The following is a 22,169-nucleotide window of genomic DNA, read 5'->3' as shown; positions in this document are numbered from 1 at the left end:
CATCAAAATTTCTTCAAAAATGTTTTTTAATTGTTGAATGTCATCGTTTTACTTTTTTTGTTGTTTTGTATCTTTCGTTACGTTTTTAAAATCTCTTTTTCCCCAGATTCTGCTTCCAACATTTAAGAAAACAGTTTTAAATCTTAAAATCAAGTACAACTTTTGCTCGTTACTGACTGTTGTGTTTCTCGCGTTAACAAACTGAATGTTGACAAGTCCAACAATGGTATTCTGCCGTGAAGCACCGAGGGGGTTTAAAGAGACGCTCAGCGGGCTGCAGACGCTGTGATTGGTCAGACGCCCCACGTTACACGAACCTAAACAGCGGAGGATGAAGCAGTCGTAGCTCCTCATCATCCCAGGCATCACACGTACCGCACGTAGCCCAGCGAGCATCTCTGGGCCGGATGCGTAAAACGCCGCTCTGTATTTATTTTGTTTGTCGAAGCTCTGCCCCGGACAAGCAGCAGCTGCCAGCCGGCCTCCTCCACGCAGCTCCAGACGGCTCGGCGCTGTTTACCCGGAACACAACGAGGAGCGTCGGTGTCATGTGTTTGTCCTTCTGGTAACACTGTCGCAGCTGCATCCCTTCCTCGAAAAAAGAAAGACGCCGTCTGCGCGCGCACAACGACCTCGCGCGGCTCACCATGGGTTCCAGACTGAGCAGACAGAGCAGCCTTGACAACGAGAATTTTTCCAAAAAGCGGCGCAGGCTGCAGGACGGCGCCGGGGAGGGTGACGGGGGCGGCCGCGGCGGCGGCGGGGACTTTCTGTTTGCTCTGATGCTGAAGTCGGACAAGCTGCCCGGGATGCTGCGCAGGGCCAACCACAGCCCCTACATGAGGAGGGTGGCGTGGATCAAGGAGATCCAGAAGCTGCTGCGCGAGCGCAGGATCGAGCAGGCGACCGACGTGCTCAAGCTGCTGAGGAAGGTAAAGGAGGGGACGGAGAGGTCAGGTGCCCTCACCACCACGCGTCCTTTTCTCTTTAAGGAGCAACAGCTGAGGGGCTGATGTTAGCATGTTTAAACACTTTTAGGCTCGTGCATGCCAGGGCCGCTTCCAGAAACTTTTTAAAGGGGTGGGCAGTTGGAGGGGCACGGATTTGGTCTGATTGATTATTATTAGGCTGCACTCATGTTAGAGAGTGGGAGTAGATGAAGGACATTTAACTATGGAAGACAACAAAAAAATTACAGATGCATTAATTAATTAATGTCCTAATTTAAAATATAAGTAAAAGTTTTTAAAAGTTTCCACTACTCTTAAAGAGTCCGATCAAGGAGCTCACCGATTGCAGTTTTCTGTCCCATCACCCATTTTTAAAAAGCACGACATGCCGATTGCGGTACAGTTTTGACCAGTGCTAACCTTTGGTCTGTAATAAAGTGACGGAGTTGATAAGTTGGTAACTTTGGGGCGACTATTGTCAACCAGGGGACCTGATGGGCGGGTCTGTCAGTCAGTGCTCTTTAGAGCAAAAGAGGACGGGGACTGATGTTCAGAGCTGTATGGAGGCAGATAAGATCCGTGGATAAGATCGGTTTCAGGTATCAGGAAATCTGGGTCAATAATTCAGATAACAATCCAATGAAAATGTGGTGCCAGATTTGGTTGCGTTAGTAATGTGGGATCTACTTTTGCCAGGGTCTTGGGTGGTTTTGGTTTTTCCTGGATTTGTAGTTTTGTTCATTTGTTGTTTTCTTTTTCCTTGTCTTGCTTTAGATTAAACTATTTTTAGTCGTCATTTCCTGTATTTTCCTTGCTGCTGGTCGGCTGGATGAAACATGTATTTGGCTGTTTGGAAACGTTCCCAGTGAGGATAAATATTGACAGTCATGATATGGAAGCCATTCACCCATCTAGTTGTGATAATGCTGTTTTAACACAAATGTTCTCAAACTACATGTTGGTAAAGCAGCAGACTGCAGGCTAGTTACCAGAGGAAACAGCCAACCAATTAGGCCAGCTTTATTTACTCCTAGTGTTACACCATAAACAGTAGAATGGCAAAAAACTAAGACCTTCTGTGCATCCAAGACTAAATTTAACTGGTGTTTAGTCGATATTTTGCCACATGTCTCTGTTGCGTAAAAAAATATGAGAACTTAAAGTAGTATCACAATCAATATGCAGTGGGAATATGTCATCTTTTTTTTCTGTTGTAAAAGCTATTAAACCATGTTTTATATTTTGTTTGAAGTACATATGAGGCTGTCATCCGAGCTGGGCTTCAATTCCTGATCCCTTTGACCTTTGACCCTAACTCACCTCCACCCTGGCTTCTTTTTTTGTGTGGCATTGACCGTCACTCTGCCCCCCCCCCCCCCCCTCACGCCTCTCTGTTTAGTTTGCATGTAAAGTAGGCCGCTCTTCCAGCAGCGTACCTGTGACACACCGTTTCTCGTGACTCAGCGCGGTAAGATGTGCAGCGCGTTGACACGAGATTCGAAAGGATAGTCGGTCAAGCCGTGCGCCGTGTTTGTGTGTGTGTGTCGTTGCGTTTCCTCTAATTTTATTTTCTCTCCCTGGCTGATGGGCTCTGGATATTTCCAAGCGCACGCCGACCCCTGTGCGTCCGCGCCTTTGTTTCCTCCTCTATAGACAGACTCGTGTCTCTCCTCGGGCTGTTCTAATGCTGCCATTACAGCTACATGCCCTCTTTATCGCTTCCCCACATTTAATGGCTATCTCCCTCCACTGCGACAATTTAAACCCTGCCCGTGGCTTTGTTTACCTCAACAGAAAAACAAATGCTTCTTTAAAGGTTATATTTACTCTTTACTACAAGGAATAAGGTCACAGAAGTAATATTACAAAAACAAAACATTAAGTGCTGTCCTTGCCTCTGCAGCATAGACTTTTTCTTTGTTCTGTGTGTGAGTCTTTTTTTTTTTACAAAGTACTTTTGCCTTTATGCCTCTTGGACTTTTTCCACATTTTGTGACGTTTCAAATACAAACATAAGTGTATTTTATTTGAGAGATTAGCACTTAATCGGTGAGTGGAAAGAGGTTTTTGCAAATACAAGTCTGAAAAGTGTGGTGTGGATTTGTGTAAGCTGTAGGTCTTGTGTTGCATGGCTCTCCCTGCTTTGCGCATTTAGAAACATTTTTTTCCCCCAAAATTGTTGCAAAAAGCATCCCCACAGCATGATGCAGCCAGTGGGTCACTGCAGCTCCTCCAAAGTTACCATGGGCCTTTGCGTCTCTGATTAATGCTCTCCTACACCAGCCTGTCTGCTCAGGTGGCAGGTTTTGAAGTATAAGTAGGCATTTATGTTATCGTTTACGATCATTGGCAGAAAATTATAAAAATATAAACCGTAAGAGTGATAACACTGAGCTAATGGTGTTTGCAACCCCCAAAATCTGACACTACTTTTTGGTATTTTTGCTGTTTGAACTTTGTCTTTTTTACCATCATCTTTAATTGTCAATATATTTGAAACACATGATTGAATTCAGTTATTATTTATTATTTAAAGATACAAGTGCACCACTTAGTGTAATTGGTGTACTGAAGTAGTCTATTTGACGATAGGGTCATTTTTAGAGCAGCACATGTTGTTGCTCTAGAGCTGATGTATCACAACATTTATCATAATATATGCCAGAAAGTCTTCATAACACAATTTTACGTCTATATTACTTGTTTTTTACTTTCCCGTTGTGCTGTTCTCTCTCTGCTTTCTGATTTCCACCTCCTGTGAAATCTCCAAAGTTAAGGACGTTGTTCTATGAAATAATGCTGCCTCTAAACATCTCCACAGCTTCCCCCATGCACTGTCTGCTGTGTTTCTTGGTCTTTGTGATTCTCTTTGTTCACTAATATTCTCAGATATTCTTCTTGACATTTGATTTTCTGGCTTTTCAGGCTTCAAATCCACAGCACACTCTTTTATTTTGAAAGAAAACAAGCAGCCTTTTCACTTAATGCAAACCTGTAAAATACACGTAATTTATAAACAACCCCACTCTTTTTATGAATAATTCTTTTTACATTTGATGTTAGTTGCTGCTGCATATTCCAGCCATTTCACTTGTGACATGGAATAGGCAGCATCCAGTAACACAGAGAAGATCTTAATTAGACGTTTGTTTTTAAAGGCTTTTCTCACCTGCTATGACATGTTGCATTAAAATGTAAGTAGGTGCATCCAGATCTAGCAGCATCTCCATGGGGATCTCATTTGTTTGGGTCTGCGTTTTAGCCGCTCAGTACTGTGTTAATTACTCTGAAGTCTCCATACAGGGGAGGGAAAAAAAATGGCACCTCCTTAATTAAGACAAGAAGAAGAGAAACTGGCTGGGCTCCATGCGACATATGGGACACACATGCAGCCTCGTTCTCTCTTAATAATCTTTTCCTTTTTTTATTATTTATCTCTACATTATGATGCTTTTCAGTGGATTTATGACAGATTTTGCTCTCAGAAGTGTTCGCTCTGCTCCAGGAAGGAAACAGAGATTTGAGTGTTGCCTGCAGATGCGAAAAGGATTTGTTCCGTCATGTCACGCTTTGCAAATGACAATTGATCGTGTCTAAACACGGACAGATGGAGGAGGGGGGTGGGGGGGGGGTAATATTTTTATACCTTCCTTCTCAGACGGGCAGCAGCTTCTTCTTCTCCTCCGCTTTGGATTCAGTCTGTGTTTACTGTTGCCCTTGTTAAAAAAGGGGAGCTTGCCAGCCGCCCACTCAGACTGTCTGTTATAATCCACGCCAAATGCGCTGGGCAGAAAATCTATGCAGATGCTTTTGTGCACGTATGTGCGTGCTGCATGGATGATCTCGAAGGCTTTATTCTCTCATTAAAGCAGCACAATGACGTGGACATGTTGATAAAACCGTGAAAGAGGAGGATTTGGTCGGATATAAAGTCAGATTTATGGTGGTTGCATTATTGGTTTTTAAAAAAATCCAACCTGGAAAAAGAATTGTTCAAATTCGTTATTGAAATACTCAAATTATTATGAGTTAGTGCGAGTTATGAGTGAGCTTTACATTCTGATTAGGGGTGGGCGACATGGACTTAAAGTTTTATCACAGCATTTTGTGGTACCATAAAAGTGGCAATAAGAACTGCTTATTACTTCTTTATTAGTTCTTTATTAGGTAACTGTAAGTCTATGACTCACTTATATTCCTACAAGAGCAAATATTTCTCTTAAAAAACATTACGGTTCTTTAGAACACCAGCACTGCTGTACCACACTGGCTGAAAAATGTATTGCCATATCAGCGTTTCATATTGGTCGATATCAATAATTATTGATCCATTTTTTTGTTTTAAATATCTGAGATAACGCCAAACTTTTCACTCCACACCATTTTGTGTTTTTAAGAAGTTATGAGGCACAATGGTGAAACCTGAAACTGCTGCTGCTCACATTAGCAACAGATTGTTGCTAGGTAACCAAAGAGCAAAAAGTTGATGGCTTTCACCTTGTTTAGCTCGCTATGAGAGACTGAGCAGCTAAATAATCTCCTCTGCCTACATCTCCCAGAATGCAGAGCGCTTCTGGATATTCAGTAAACTTACTGGAAATTCTATCTGACGTATTATCTATTGATATTGATCATGTGTCTGTCTCAATATATATTGTTATTGATTTATTGTCCAGCCTTAGTCAGCACTCACATAAAGAAGTGTGATTTCATTGATATACTTTTATTAAGCAAGCAGTGGAGAAAAACTGTAAAAATCCTGACAATACAGACAGTTTTAGGGGTTTTAAAACATCATTACTGTGATTTTATTGTGACAACGATAAATCAAAATCTTATCCTGATAAGAAGCTTATCACAATAAATAATAAACGATGCGATAAACGCCCTATCTAGTGGTATTTTTAGCGCTGTATTTGGGTAACATTCCCGCTGACACGCCGCCGCAGATCTCACTGTCCACTGTAGATGAAAAACTCTTTGTCTCTTTTAATGAATATTTAAAGGAAAGCACTCCTTTTTTTCTCTCCCCTTCCCGACCCTGAAGCCGCCTATTTCCGTCCCGCTCCTTTCACCCTGTACCCAGGCCAAGCGTTGAGAGTGTTAGTCATGACCTGCTTTGGTCCGGTCGCGTTTTCGCTGTGGCTGTGTTGTTCCTCATTTCTCTTGTCTCGCCTGCTTCGCTAGGACCTGGGTTTGGAGGGCACCTCGCTCAACGACATCTTGTACAAAAATGCCGCCTTCCTCAATCTGGTGGACCCCATCTCACACGAACTGCTGCTCAGCTTGGCTCGAGAGATGCAGTGTCCCAAGAAGGTCAGTATGCCCCGTGTGCGCCGCGACATGAGACATTTACTTTTATTAATGATCGGTTCTACGGCTGGAGAAACAATCCAATCTGAGGCTGTTTTTTTTCTTTCCTGCAGACGGATGTTGCATTTCTGCTCGCTGTGCACCACGGGTTACTCTCTTTGATGTGTATGTGTTTTTTTCCAAACCCAAAAATAGAGCGATCCATGAACACAGGAAAAGTTGAAAGCATCAAGCCGCAAGGAAAGAAAATGAAACTCACAGTTAATCAATTTGAAAAATGCAGCATTTTAATTTGAGTGCATTTACTCAGCGATGAAAAATATCCCTGCTGGCTGTGTTTGTACAAACTTATTTTAACAGTAGGACAGCGCTTAGTCATCTGCTTTAATATTTTACAGGGTTGGATTAGAGACAGAGGAGTAACTTTGAACAGTCTCTCTAGATCAAGCTAGTCTAGAGAGCAATAAGTGGTCCATATTTGGTCTGATGTCTGGGGCAGCCATGGACGAAGGTTGCTCACGATTTAAGATTTAATTTATTTAAAACAGGGACAATGAGTAACATACATTAAAAGGAAAGATGCACTGTACCAGGCTGTAGGTCTGGTGCTAATTTCCACCGATTCAGTGTATGTGACCTATATAGAAAAAAAATTCTACATAGTTTTTGGAAATGCCATTGTGTTGTGACAGTATAGTATGAGACATATACTGTCTCATACTAGTGCATAGTGCAGTTTAAACTGCACTAAACTCCCAGTGCAGTTTAGAAACAACCAATAAGAGTTCAAAGGCGGGTCTTAGCGCTGTCAATCATGCCCAACACAGCTTCTCCCTGTCAGCAAAGCCTGTCATGGATGCTAAGACTAGTTAGCATCCACATGGTTTTCTTTAACAGTGAGTCGTTTCTCAATATGCCGCTAAATACGTTTAGCGGCATATTCACGAGGTTGATTGATTAAGCGCTAAGACCCGCCTCCTGGCTCTGATTGGATGTTTGTGTTAGGCAGCAGTGCATTTCTTCAGATGGCAATAGTAGCACAGCGAGAACCGGCTAATCTTTTCATAGATTGGCCGATTCATATTATGCTGTCACAACATAGTCAATCCTAATAAAAATATGTTTTATAATGTATTTTGTATAAAAGTTTCATACTGCAACCTTAAAACACAATCCTACGTCATTATTCATAACCTGGATTTTATTTTTCATAACATCCAAACTCCAGTGAGTCCACAGTAGATGCCACTCCCTCACATCTGCTCTTATTTAAAATAAAAAAAAAATCCTGACAAGGAGTTAGTTTTAAACAAAACTAGTGGCGCATTTTATGTCTGACGAACCGTTTCTGTATTGTTCTCTGCATGAACGTAGATAAATAGACCATCTCTATTGAATTAGGTTAAAGAGGTTATGTTTTAAAATAAGAACTCTTCAATGGATTAAAATCAGATGCACTTGTGTAATAGTAATGCACTCTAACAAACAGGCCCACAGCACCACAGATCCTCCACCATACCTAACAGTTTCCACTCGTCTCACACCAAACCCACCCAGTGTGTGTTCCCATCTGAGCCTTTGTCTCATCTGAGCTGATTAAGTCTCAAGCAGATGACCACATGTTTTCCTTTCTGATGGTTGGACAGGAAAGGCTCGTTTCTGACATCACTCCAAAACAACCAGTTGGCTTGTAAATAGAGTCTAATGGTTGTCATGGAGACAAGGTGACCCCAATATGTCAGGCAGTTAATCCAACAGAAACAAAAAGTCGAGTGTTTTTTATGGAGTGTTTTTTTATTCACAATTCCTAAAAAAATTATCAACATCAAAGCGTAAGACATAAATAAAAGACGTTTTTGTTAAATTTATTTTAAAGCTACCAATTATTGGGCCAGACATTTTAAAATTGGTTCCTCAACACGGAATGTTTTTTTTCTTTTTCCTGACTCGATAATTGCACTGAAATTAAAGGTTGTATTGTTCAAAGTTTTGCAGCATGAGATTATGCTTCTGCAATAAAAGATGAATCTATTTCACAGTTTGTTTCTCATCTTTCTCCCCAGGTGTGCCTATAGATGTGGCCTCCAGTGTCTCTTGCTCTGATCTTAACCTAAATTCTGCAGCTTTCACCCGCAGCTGTGTTTAATTTCTCCTCCTCGCCGCGCTTCCTGTGTTTCTCTCCCCTGCATGTGATTAGATTTTCCTGCTCCAACGAGGCGGCTAAATTGGGTTTTGTTGTGCACTCGCTCAAGGCGTCGAGGATAACGCTGGACCTTATTTTGTCCCCCTTCTTTTTCATGTGGAAGATAACGCGCGACGCGTTTTTGGAAATGAATTGAAGTTTTGCATCGATAGCTCCAACGATTGTTTCTCCTCTCACTGCTTCAACCTTCTCCCCTTTTTTTTTGTTTTGTTTTTTAATTTCTCACTCTCCTTTTCGCAGGATGCGGACACCATAAAGTCTTCTGATAAGATTTGCAGGCAGCTGATCTACCACCTGACACCGCACTCAAAGTGGCTGAGGCAGAGCATGTCCAGGCGAAAATCCCAGGCCTGGTAAGCCCTCGTGTCCAGACATCCAGTCTGTAACTAATCTGCAGATCTGCACAACAGAGAGTGGCGCTCGGTGCCCTCAGCCGCCGCTGATATCTCTTCGAATCTGTCCCCTTCTGTTCACACAAACCTAAGTTATTCCACAAAATGTAGATTTTTGTCACAGAGCGAGCTGCTTAATGCGGAATTAGCTTTCTGAAAATAAGATTCCCAATCCCATTTGGAACAAAAGCCTTCAGAATTCTTTTGTAGATGCTTTTGCAGACACTAAAAGTAGGCGTTCATATCATAAGAAAGAAAACGAAGACAATGTGAGCTTTGTGATATCCGACAGGTTCATTATGAGTCAGTTGAGCATCAACAGGATCATAGAGCTAGCTGTCGATCTGCGTGAGCCGTGTTTTGTTGCACTCGCCGAAGTTTTAATTCATCCTGAAAAAAATGAAAAGGATCAAAGATTAATCTGACACCCACAGCGTCTTTGAGACTGTAAATACATTAGATGGCAACTATTCTTCGGCTGACAGCTTTTTTTTTCCACTTAGTCATATCGGGAGCTTCATAAATCTGCAGGGGCATGGGCTGATGCTGGCGGAGACAGCAGCAGCAGCAGCAGCAGCAACATGAATCATTAACACTGAAATCCACCCTAAAACAGAATACTAATAGAGAGGATGCTGGGGTGGAGGTCTGACAGCTTCACCTGCTGCTGCATTCGAGAACAAAAATCTGTCAGAGCTGAAGAGACGAGACGAGGCCAGCCTGCTGTTCGCTTTGTCCCCAACTCCCCCCTGAGTGAGGGTTGCACATCCGTGTTCGTTATTACTGAGAGGAAACACGTATTCGGTCCGTCACACAGCAACCGCAAAGTTCATGACTGTATGCTGTGTGATAAAATGTGAAGTCGACAAAAGCCATGTAGTTTACCAGTTCAAAAGAAGTAAGTAAACTTTATTTATGTAGCACTTTTTGCAAGTCAGAAACGACAGATTTCTGTACGAAATATAAAATCAGAGAAGGTAAAACTGAAGGAGAGATAAAACAACATACATGTGGCATAAAACAAAATAAAACTGATTAAAAGCCAATCTGAACAAATGGGTCTCCAGCTGCTTTCTGGTCAGATTTTGGCTAAATTAAACTCACTGGTGTCCATGGAAAACATCATGGGGTGTAAAACTAACACTGCACATCACTCTCACACTTTTCGAGGTGATCGATTCTTCTGTTTGATTATTTAAATTTCTTTTTGAATAAGAAAATGAATATGTTATTGCTTAAAATACAACATAACATTTTTAGTGTATGTTTGTTCTGTATAGAAGTGTTTTTTAATCTTCATTGCTATATATATTTGTACAGTTTTGATTTAATTTCTGATCTGATTGGGTTGTTCTTTTAGCAAATGGCCTTTCTTTATCTGTGAACTCCAGTTAACAATTGATCGATTATTAAATTAGATTCATCACGGATAAAAACATGATTAATCGTTTCAGCCTTACATTACTCTGAACACATCATCAACACTGTGAAGCACGGTGATGGCAGCATCATGCCGTGGGGATGCTTTTCTTTAGCAGGGACTAAATAGTCAGAGATCTTATTAGAAGATGGATGGAGCTAATTAGACGCTGAGAGAGAAAAAAACTCTTAGCCTAAAAGAGTTGAGACTGATCTGGAGTTTCACCTTTCAGAGGGGAAAACGATCCAAAACGTCCAGATGGAACAACAATAGTTCAGATCAAATCCATGTGTGAGGATGACTCAGACAAACCTGGGCTGTTTTGTACAGAAAGGCTGACATAATTTCATAACTATGATTTGTTAAAACACAACATCCTCTATTCTGTGTTGGTGTCTCACTGGAAGCTCTGTTAATATTAGAGCTGCCATCTTTAATATCTGAAGAAGTGAATCAGAGCGACTTGGCTTCAGCTCTGGGTCTTTGCTCTCATCAAGCTATTTGACTAATCGAGAAAAGGAAAAACAGGAAATCCAAACTCAAACAAACTAATTAGATAGATTAACAGGATTCTGTTCATTCTGAGCATTTGGAGCGACTAATGTTCAGAGCTACTGCTGGACGATGGCGGGATGATGAACCATCCAGAGGCGCCACAAAGAGCCGAGCCGTTTGCCTGTCCTCTGCATACAGAGAGGAACGTCACCAGGCTGGCACAGCTGATGGTGACAGCAAGATGCTAAAGCAGTTTAGTGTTTCTCCAACAAAAATAAAAGATGTGACATGCTTTTCTTGGTACGTTGATAAATATTTATTATTCGGTTCATATAAGACACTAACTGTCTTTCTAGAATTATTCTTTGCAACAATAACAGATATGTTATGAAGCATTTTTCTCTCTCTCTTCCGAAGCCCTTGCTGTATTCAGCTGAGCTTAATTAATGAGTTTCCCCAGGTCATGTGTTGAAGACGTCACTGAGTGTTTGTGTTTACTGTGAAATTAAAATGAGAGCATAACAAGATGGTTTCCTCACATTTTTCCACTTCGCAGTCTTCCAGTTGTCTGTTTCCGCGTCAGTGCAGATGTTGTAGTAAAAAGTGTTGGTTTTTCACCACACATTGCAGTTTTCATGCAGGCAATTCAGATTTTTGGTTTTCTTCTTGCCATTCTTCCTTGAAGGATAGATTTGTTGTGCGAACAGTTTTCGTGTTGACAGATTCTGAGCTGTGGATCTCTGCAGCTCCTCCAGAGTTACTATGGGCCTCTTAATCACTCATTAATAATCTCAGTAATAATCTCTCAGCCTGACCTGTAAACTTAGGTCAGGCTGAGGTCTGTCTTTGTAATGTGACAAAATATGAAAGACTTCATGGGTTATTAATCATTTGTAACATAGCAATAGGGTACATTCACTCTCACATTTCTATTATTTGGAATCCTAATAAGCTTTTTGAGCCGAAGGGAAAGAAAATAAACTCTTGGGAAATTCGATCTTATTGAAATTCTTTTTCACATAAAGTTATACTGACTTTGCTTCCAGAAACAATTTGAAAATTAATATTTTAATAATTCATTGCAGCAATTTCATAGAGAATTCAAACTTATGGAGACTGATGACCCACCGGAGGCTCGCAGTCTGTTCGCAAAGAAAAACCTTTTAAAATGTACATTTATTTTAATCGTTTTATCAGACATCTGTTACTAGACTATAGTGTTGGATTTTAATTATGAACGTTATCTCAGTGCTGATACCTTGTAGGTTTAGTTGTTTTGTTTGTGCACTTTGCTCTGGATCTCTCTAAACTTGCCCTCAAAGTTCACAAGGTTTAAAGATAACTTAAAAACAAACATCCTGTCTGGTATTAGGGTTAGCTAGGATTTGCCTGATTTCTGGTATAATCATCTTTAGTAAAAATGCCAAAAACAAACCAAAATAAAGCTGAAAAGTATGCAACACATGACAGATCCTGGTAACCAGCGGTAGTGTCGCCCTGGTTCTCTGGTGTCAAATGAATCTATGAAAGCAGGTGATGGAAGTTTCTGGACAGATCGCCTCAGAAAACCATTTCTTTGCTTCCTGGGTGCAGAAAGAGGAATCAATCTGAGAGCTGTGTGATCCAAGCTATTAACACCTGAGGAGAAACCCGTCTCCACGGCTATTAGGGTTTTACACCTCTGTCACATAAAAGGTAACAAGGGCCAAATCAAGACTCTAATAAAAGATATGGCCAACCTGACTAATATGTCACCATGGACAGCTGTTGGGATCCCTCTCACCTTGGCTCTACATCCAGGTTTTCCTCCATCTTAGTAAACCCATACCTGCTCCTTATGCCGCACAGCAAGAGCTGCTGAGGGCGTGACTATTTTCAGTATGACGGGGAAAAAAACCCCACTTCAAAGCATCAGAAGTGACAGGTACCGCTGAGGGATGAAACTGTAAGTCACCAGGCATCGGAGGATGCTCTAATTCACTCTGACACTGCACCAGAATCACAGCCCACTTCAGGAAGAGCTTGAGTTCGACACGCCGCATCGTCCGCTGCGGGCCGAGACGGGCTCCGGCAAAATGAAGCTGATGGAGAACAAAGGGCTGAGCCGGGTGCAGTTATGAATAATGGATATGATTTCATCTGTAATGTTAATCAATAACTATTGTGTTACACCACTGCTGGAAATCCTCAGCCTGCAGCGAAGGAAGCAGCAGCGCAACATACTTCTCAGGTGACAGATGAAGATGTTTTTCTTAAAATCACCAAGGTAGAAGTAAAACAGCTTCACCCAGGGTTCCTTTCCAGGCTGAAATGTATTTGAGTGTTTTCCAGGTCTGAATAAGTGAGTGAGTGGAGAAATATTTGTGCTTCCTGATTCAGTCGCTGCCTCATTGATCCACAATCCATTTTTTTTCACTTCTGATACCAATATCTGAGATTTAGAATGAGTCGATACCGATCCAATACTGAGAAACAGTGCTGAGTTGACTTAAAATGTTTCTTTCTTTAAAACACAGACTTAACTTTACTGAATGAAAAATGTATTTGATAGCTATGCACCAGTACAGCACACTTGGCTACAACAATAGCTTCACACGCTTGGTCAAACATGTTGTAAAAACAACACAGCTCTGATTTATTCAGTCAGGTCAATTAGGAGTTGAACAGCCAATGTAAAATAAATAGTAAAGAAACTGACAGCAAAAAACATAGAATTAGACTGAATAGATCTGCCCTTATGGATCTGGCACATAGTCACTGATACCCTGTTTAGATTTTTATTGAATATCTGGACCGATACAGATATTAATATCGGATCATTGCATCTTTACTCTACATCCATATTCTCCATTTTTAGAGATTAATAGAATGGCATATCAGGGTCACAAAGTCTAGAAAGTCATGTAATTGTGGTAATATTGTGTCGATGTTGATATCAGTTTAGATAATTCAACATTTCCCATCGGTCATTATGATGCTCCCAACGCTCACTGTGACCTTTTACCGTATTAAGACTCCATCCACCAGGCCAGATTTATAACAGGCATGCAAATCATGAGTTCATGGCACTTGGAATATAACAGCCAGTAAATGCGGCTTTCCACACAGCTCTATAGAAATTTCTTCAAGGCTCGACCATACGTCTCTACCATCCCTAATCCACTAATGCAGTGTTTTGGAAAAGATCTTAGAAGTGTGAGTCAGTCATTTGTCAGAAGTTGTCTTCAAATTACAATAATGCTCCCTAAACTTCAGCAAAATTATTACTATTTTGTTAAACAAACAAAGTCAGTGTAACTTTGCTTTACCCTTTACCAGATTTCACTAAGAACTGGTGTCGCCAAAACCTCCATTATTGTTTCATTTCATTTATTAGATAAGACATAGAAGAGAACAAATCTGTGAGTATATGCCAAGAGTATATAGCTACAAGTAATTCGCAACTTCAGTGGTTTGGCATTTCTATGTATTAAAATACATAAAATTTATGAATCAGAAGACATTAATAATACACATGTTTGTGCACCTTTATATTCATGTAGACAGCCTGGCTGCCTCCAAATTCAAAAACTATACATTAAAATATGTACAATTCATAAATGAAGATGCTATAAAAATACATGTTTTCCTCTGTACATGTTCATAAACAACCTTGCAAATTCCAGATTTTATAAATTTCCTGACACATTAAGCCAACATACTAAAAATTATAACTATAAATACTAGCTCACTAATGCATACAGTCCCTCACAGATCTGCTCATCCATTAAGAACGATCACATCTTTGGTTTTCTTCATTATTTCTTTTCTCTAAAGTAAAAATAGCACTACTAATAAACACAATATGCAATAAAATCACAACTTTTTAAATAAAAGCTAAACATCCCTTTCCTTTCTATTTCCAAACCTATTTTGATTGGTTCGTGTTCGCTCTGCAAGTTCAAAGATTTTAAGGGTCCCTTTTGTTTCCTTCTCTACAGTCTCAAGACGACTCTACAGAAGAAGCTGTCCAGCGACAGCGTGGACCTATCTGGAATCCCCCTGTCCACCCGCGATGTCCGACAGGTGGCTTTCTACCTCCAGAGCAACAGGGACAGCGTGGTGGCCGTGGACATCAGCTTCACCGAGCTCACGGACGACAACCTGAGGCTGCTGCTGCCTCTCCTCGCCCTGCTGCCCAAACTCAGCACCCTGGCTCTCAACGGCAACCGCCTCACGCTGTCCATCATAAAAGACCTCACCGAACTGCTCAAGGACCCCAAGATGTTCTCCAGCCTGGCCTGGATCGACCTGGGCAACAACGTGGACATTTTCACCATGCCCCAGCCGCTGCTGGTGGCGCTGCGCCGCCGCTGCAGCCTGAAGAGCAGCCTGCCCACCATCTACGAGTACACAGAGGGCCAGCCGTACTCCTACCGCCTGGAGACCTCCATCGAGGAGCCCAGCCACTACGAGGAGGAGGAGGAGGTCGAAGAAGAGGAGGAAGACATGGGGGATAGGTTTGAGCTGGAGTCGTGGGGCTTGGGGGAGAAACAGCTCTCTAAACATTTTACCCTTCACTACTGTGAGAGGTGATGGGCCGCTTCCCATCCAGAGAGCTTTCGGCTACGGTTGAAATGACGTCCCGCAGCACTCTGTTACTTCTTTCACCCTCTTGCCCTCACACCACGAGACAACGTCACCCTTTACAGGCGATGAGGGAGCCCGGTGCCCACATTGCGAACTAATTGTCCCAACACAGCTACTAAAGCTAATCTTTACCATCTCTGAGTTAACCCACGTAAGACGGCGACGAAGAAACCAACGGCCTGGACGGCAGACTTACTGTGTTGGTGGATGGCGCTCTTGGGTAAAAGGTGCGGTTTCATTGGAGGGTGGCTGGAGGAGTCAAGGTGCCAGTTCTCTCTCTCTCTGTCTCTCTCTCTGTCCTTTTATCCACGTCTATCGCTCCATCTCGGTCTCTGTCGAGAGCCAATCCCCAGGAGACTTAAATCAGTTGGTTGGACGAAGGGGCCGCATCCCGATGGAGAGAGTGGGGGTCACCTGGAGTGAGGTCTGGAAAACGTCGGCCCACTGTGGGTTCTCTACCAGGACTGAGACTCTCTCTGTCCGACAAGGCCTAGCTCCACATTCTGTGTTCTCTGTTAATCTCTCAACAAAAGCTATGAACAAGTTCAACAGACTAAACAGCCAGCGACCCGTCACGTGGCGCTGGCAAAACTGCTTGGTCGACTTTTTACGTTTTTTTTTTTTTCTCCCCGTCCTTTCCCAGTGTCCACCCGTGAATACCCATGTGCAGATGGAAACGAGAACAGAAGACAAAACAGCTGTTGTGTTTCGACGGGTTATTTTTATTTTTCTTTGTGCACCTTAGCGGACAAAGTGGTCTCAGAAGACAACAGGGTAGGACTCGACAATGGAGAGGTGTCTACGGTTGTTTTTTTACTCGCATTAAAGCTGACATCACTGCACTCTTTAGGGTCATAGCCACAGTATTTTGACACTTTTATGGCTCCTGAAGCCTAAAAGGCTTCTGAGTCAGAGCAAGGGGGGCCAAGCCGCTCCTCCTACTGCCATCCGTCTCCACAGGTGTCGTCCTTTTCCACTTAACGTCGCCGTATATCAGTGGCCCTGTGTTGTGAGGCACTTTCTTGACTGTTATCTATCAGCTCCAGTCTTTCTGCAGTAGCATTATATGATCACCTAGGCTGACCAGAACACTGCGACGCACTTTAAGGCCCTGTCGTTTCGACGTTACACTTCCTCCATAGCGTATATACTCTGTGCACATAGTTCGTACCTGAGTATTTACAAGGCAGAAGCTGAAAGTATCCCACATTCAGACAGTACGAGCTACGCAGCTGATGATTGTTAGCAGGATCAAAACAAGCTCACCAGATATATAATAAATGTTCAATATGTGTTATTTGTGTATTTTGTGTCCGTTAAATGTCTAAATGCTGTTGTTTTGTCTCTCGTCTGATTCAGCAGTCATATTTAATTGTACGTAATGACAAAGAACAATAAAATTTAGCCCAAAGAAGTCCTGCTGTTGGACTGAACGGATGATGTTTTATGGGATAATGCAATAAAACAGAGAGTTGCTTTATGTTATCCAGCAGAGGATATTTATGTGGGATATTAAATCCTCCCAGACTAAACTCTTGTTTCCTCTTGGTTCGTGCAGCGCCTTGCAAAAGTGTTTATACTCCTTGTCCTTTTTCACATATTGTCACTTTAAATTCACAAACTATATTAGATTTTGTTTCAGTTTGTGAGTCAGAACAACAGAAACGTGGCAAGAACATATTTATGAAGATGTGATGTGCAAGAAGAGTTTGTGCAAGTCTCCACCAGCTTTTATCGTCTACCTGTTTTTCTCTACAAAATAGCGCAAGCTCAGTCAGACTGGAAGAAGAGTGACCATGAGCATCAATTTTAAACTTTTCCCACTGACTCTGAATTAGATTTAGATCTGGACTTTCACTGAGCCACTTCACATGAAAATTCTTTGATCTGAACCATTCGATTGTAGCTCTGACTACCTACGTAGTGCTGCAGAGAGATGAGCCACTGCCACCAGTTTCAAGTCCTTCTTTTCACTTTTCCTGCAGAAGAAAACAATTCCCACATCATGATACTGCCACTGCCATGTTTCACAGTGAAAGGGAGGTGTTCAAGACCATCTACATCCATTTTTTGTCCATTCTCAACATGTTTGCTACATTCCCTTCATCGCTCATTGAGAACCGGCAGCTACATACAAACACACATCACATTTGTCAGATTTTCATTTTATAATATAAAAAATGTCTAATTTTCCTTCCATTTATTACTTTAATGCTCCTGTAAGATGCATTAAAATTTGTGGTTGTAACATTGTGCGAAAAGGTTCAAGGTATATGAATGATTTTGCAACGCTCTGCAGTTTATGTTCATGTGTCAGTAAGTGTTAAACCTTTTCCTAGCTGTGGTCTGTGTATATGTCTCATGCCATTCAATGACTGCCAATAAAAGAACCTGTCCAAACCCAAAAGTGAAGTCTTTTTGTGAGTTTTTTTCTGGTGAGGTTAAAATTATTTACTGATCTGTTTTTACCAGCTGGGTCGCAGACAAAAGCATAACAAGCAGCTGACTGATTTCTCCAGATTAGCCTGTTAAAGGAGCCGGCTTTGTGTTTCAGACCGGTAGCCAGGAAGCTGTACATGTTTGTGCTGTCGAGGAAACGCCTCAGCTTGCAGCCGTTCGCCAGGCAAAGGCACGGCGATCTCTGCGTGAGGCCCAGACCGTGATCCTCTCCTGGCAACCTCCTTTTGTTCATGCTGCCAGACATGGTAATGTGGCATTTGCAACAGGTGGCTCCTATAAGGTCAGGGCACAGTGTGACTGTCACACACTCTTCCTGAGGTCCAAATATCGCGTGACAAGGCAACACAGCCCACCCAAAGAAATCACCAGGTTTGTGTTATTTGACCTTTCCTTTGCAGGATTGGTTTATTTCTGTGTTACTGGTGAAATATCAATTTCCTCAGTGCTACTGTTTAAGCAGAGCTGTAGACCTTTAAGCTGAAGGAGCTTCACTGAGGAAACTTCTCCACTGCTGGACGTCCAGAATTACAAATTCAGAGTTTAGTCTAAGACCCCATACTGTAGAAAAAGCCTCCGATATGTAGTGGAAAACTCATTTTACAACACAATTCCAATAAAGCATTTGCTCCCAGATTAACTTAATTGTTCTCTTTATTTTTGAGAAAGCTTATCACTCTCCACATGTTCGTTGTTAAAGCTTGTTGGTGTAAAGAGAGTAAAATGTTGAAGTAGTGGCTTCTTGTTCTCCTTAACTCTCTTTAGAATACAGTACTACATCCTTTTCAACTGATGAGTAATTCCACACTAACACCGGTGGCCAGTGCATAGAAGACCTATCATGCACAGGGAGAACAGACAAACTGTGTGTGTATTTTAGCATTTCTCACCTTGTAAGGCCGGTTTTTCCAATAAATATTATGTAAGGACCAACTGCTCCATATGGGGTCCAAAACTCAAGTTTTATTCATAAACCCCTTTTACAGGTAAAAAAATATGAAGTGGAAATTATGTGGATGATTAATATATTTTCTTCACCTTATTCAAAAACCATTAATGAAAGGGCAAAAATATTTAAGACTTATTTCTACACAAAAAACTTTTTTTTTTCCTTGATAACATCTGGGTACAGTCGGTCGGCTCATTCCAGTAACAGGAAGCCATGTTACAGAAAACATCCAGCAAACTAAAACCATTTCACCGCGTGTTGTTCAATGATGTTTAAGAACAACAGACACCTTCAGCTGCAGGAAGATCTCACCAATTTTCAGGACATCCTCCATAACCAGCTTTACTAACTGGTTTTGTCAATAACCATCTGCTTCACCCAGCTTCCTGTCGTCAGACACAGCACTGATGCAGCCGTCTTTTTTCTCCACAGCGTTAACCACATTGTAGAATCTGTTTCCTAGTTCATGTCCACGTTCCTCAAGTTCTTTAATTACATTCTAGGGAGAAAGAAGGAAAAATGGGATGAGTTTAAAGCTATGCAGTTTGCTGTCTGATCCTGAAAGAGTCACAAATACATTACATTGTCAAAGCTGGGTTCTAAATTCACTTTGTTGTCACAGTCAACATAGACAACACGAGTATCAATCGCCTCCTTGAGGCTCTTCCTAAACCAAAGATCGTTGATGAGAGCCTGAAAGAGAAAGAAAACGCACTGATGGGAATATAGATTACAGTACAGATAATCATGATGACAGCACTAGCTATCATAACAATAAGGAACATCTATGAGTGGTAGCTAATCCTAAATGCTCATAGTGTGATCGCCATGGAAACGTACAGAGGCTATCCCTGTCGTAATCATGCTCCCACCACTCCCACCAATCGCCAGCATCTTTGACTCAGGTTTAGAATTAGACTTCAGCACAACAGGGGCCATAGAGGAGGGGGGCCGCTCCCCTGGAAACACAACAAAAGCAATGAGTGACAACATAGACAACTGCAGTTCAGAGCGATTACTGTCAGGAGAACAAGAGGAATGATTGGAAACGCTTTCAACAAAGCAGAAGTTAATAAAAGTGAGACAAATAGAAAACAACTAGGAGTTAATCTTGATGTTTCATCAAAATCTATTTTATTTTTATGCAAATTTAGGTCTACACTTTATGTGTCAAATGTATTTCCAGACTCTTCTCTTGTTTTGTTTTGTTTTGTTTTATTTTCTTTCCTCTTTCAGATTGTCAGAACCCAGTGACTGTCACTGGTCCAATCCTCCCTCTGTTTCCTCCATTTCTCTCTGCACAAATCTTGGGTACAGATTTACTACTCCTCTTCAGGGATGCAGATTTTCCCACATAGTTCCTCTAAGTGGATATAAGAAAATGAGGATGACTGTTTTCTTCAGAGTGACTCAGAACCAACCGTTCTCCATTTTCTTTCCTCAGTGAAAGGATTTTATGTGTGAGCAGACTTTTCTGAGACAGCGCTAAAGGTCTTCTCACCAAGGAAACAATTGTCATACTGCTAAGGAGGAGTTTGTTTAAATGTTTAAATGAACCTTTGAGTTATCTGTTTGTACAAGAGAATCTTCTAAAGCTTTGTGAAAATTAAAATGACAAAGCCATTCAGCGGCCTAACTCACCTTCGTTTTAAAAACATCTCTTTATGAAAGCTTAGAAAACAAAAAACAAATGAGCCAGCAGGGTGAACCACAGAGCTGAAAAGAACTTAATACTCAAATGTCAAAATCAACACAAATGGATTTTTCCATCTCCATCACCTTCAAGAAATGAGGTGATGTCTGGCCAAAAAAAAGTTGCCTTCTGGATTTAGCTAAGCGAATAGCTCTGTTTTCATGTTTAATTAGAAACAACTGAAAGGAAAGTTGAGCTAGTACCTCTGAGTATGTAATCTGATACTGAAAGGCTTTCAGCTAAATGCAGCATCATATCATGTATCAATATCATGTAAATCATGTCTGCCACATATGAAACAAACCATTAAACCTGAGTAGGTAACAGAAGCAAAACATGGGTAGAAACCATCCCAAAACACTGGAAATTGATTAAAGTCCTGATACTACATAATAAAAAAAGTTAATATGACATTGTCACATGGGTCAGAAAGTTCACTTTACCATTTATAAAGTTATAAAGACCCAGGGTTGGAAGTTGTTGCAAAAACAAAAAAAACCTTATTGGGATTATTATCAATTTAGCTTAACTAAATGTGATAAAAAGACATCATATTAATGTGATTACCTGGAGAGATTTCCTCAATGCTTTTATTGACCCTCCCACAAAAGTCCCACAGATGGTTGTTGAGGAGGATTCCTGTGTTTGGAGAGTAGACTTTGGAGCCAAATCTGTCAAAAGATGTTTCACTCACTTTAGTATCATATCACTTTAGTATCATATCTTGGGATTAGCATGGCTAGCAATACTAAAACTGCAGCCTCCCAGGTTAGCATCCCAGATAAAGTGGATGCTAACCTTATAGGGTTAGTTTGGATTCTTAATGTAAGGTTCTGGTAAGTTGTAATTAATAATAATCCACTTACCTAAAGTAGGAAATAGTCATATCACTGTCAGTTTATTGCAAAAATAAATATGCAATTGAAATGGCAGATGACTGTATCAACTACTGTATCAACTACTGTGATTTGCTGATCCTAATTCTGCCCGAGTAATATTATAAACAAGTAAAAAATCTGGAAAGCACGAGGACATACCAACTTTGATGCTGCTACACAAGTGACCCAAAATGCAATCGATGCAGTCAGTGGGCTCAACATAACTTCACATAGGAACATTGATGTTTCTATGTAAAACATAGAAACATCAATGTTTTCATGTTTAATTAGAAACAACTGAAAGGAAAGTTGAGCTTTCCTATCAGCTCCACACTGTCACTGTCAGTGTGGAGCTGGTGACAGTGTGGAGCTGGTGAACAAAACACCAGCTCCACACTTAGCAGTCTGTTATGAATCTGCAGACCGTCAATATCAACTAACAAAGCATTTTACCCCACTGACAGCATTGTTAGTTTGAGTTGTTTCAAATAGTTCAGGTTAGCTAAAACAGGTGGTGTAAATCTGATTAGGCTAGCCTCCACCACTCTGAGGATTTATTTAATCATTGTGATAAGGGAGGTATTATTGATTATAACTTCACAGAACCTTTCTTCAAAAAAGCGTTAAACATTTAACGTTGAGAGTTTTAAAAGCCCCCCGATCTTTACAAATTCAACAAGTTCCATGACAAAAGTTTGAAATTTGCTCTATTGAGCCTTCCTGCTATCTGCTGAAAGTCCATCCATCCATTTTCTTTCGCGGGGGCAGCAGCTTCAGAAGGGAGGCCCAG

The 22,169-nt window shown here is 41.2% G+C and overlaps 2 protein-coding genes across 2 annotated transcripts in view; one reads left to right on the top strand and one right to left on the bottom strand.

Annotated features, from left to right (window-relative positions):
• The first annotated feature begins 47 nt into the window (after positions 1 to 47).
• Positions 48 to 17,809, top strand: lrrc75ba (leucine rich repeat containing 75Ba). The gene is made up of 4 exons (XM_008417540.2): positions 48 to 932; positions 6,138 to 6,266; positions 8,707 to 8,819; positions 14,754 to 17,809. Exons 1-4 carry the CDS (start codon positions 648 to 650, stop codon positions 15,346 to 15,348), a joined length of 1,122 nt encoding a protein of 373 aa, XP_008415762.1. The 5' UTR covers positions 48 to 647; the 3' UTR covers positions 15,349 to 17,809.
• Positions 17,810 to 18,958: 1,149 nt separating this feature from the next.
• LOC103469784 (gamma-glutamyltransferase 5-like) overlaps positions 18,959 to 22,169 on the bottom strand; it is a 14,327-nt gene continuing 11,116 nt past the window's right edge. The window contains exons 9-12 of the mRNA XM_017306531.1: positions 21,069 to 21,172; positions 19,649 to 19,767; positions 19,391 to 19,501; positions 18,959 to 19,307 (exon numbers count right to left, since the gene is read on the bottom strand). Coding sequence (XP_017162020.1) covers positions 19,167 to 19,307; positions 19,391 to 19,501; positions 19,649 to 19,767; positions 21,069 to 21,172 — 475 coding nt within the window. The 3' untranslated portion in view covers positions 18,959 to 19,166. The remainder of the gene's footprint in view (positions 19,308 to 19,390; positions 19,502 to 19,648; positions 19,768 to 21,068; positions 21,173 to 22,169) is intronic.

This window comes from Poecilia reticulata, linkage group LG9, assembly GCF_000633615.1.
Source record: "Poecilia reticulata strain Guanapo linkage group LG9, Guppy_female_1.0+MT, whole genome shotgun sequence".
NCBI lineage: Eukaryota > Metazoa > Chordata > Actinopteri > Cyprinodontiformes > Poeciliidae > Poecilia > Poecilia reticulata.
This window is presented reverse-complemented; position numbering and strand designations above follow the sequence as displayed.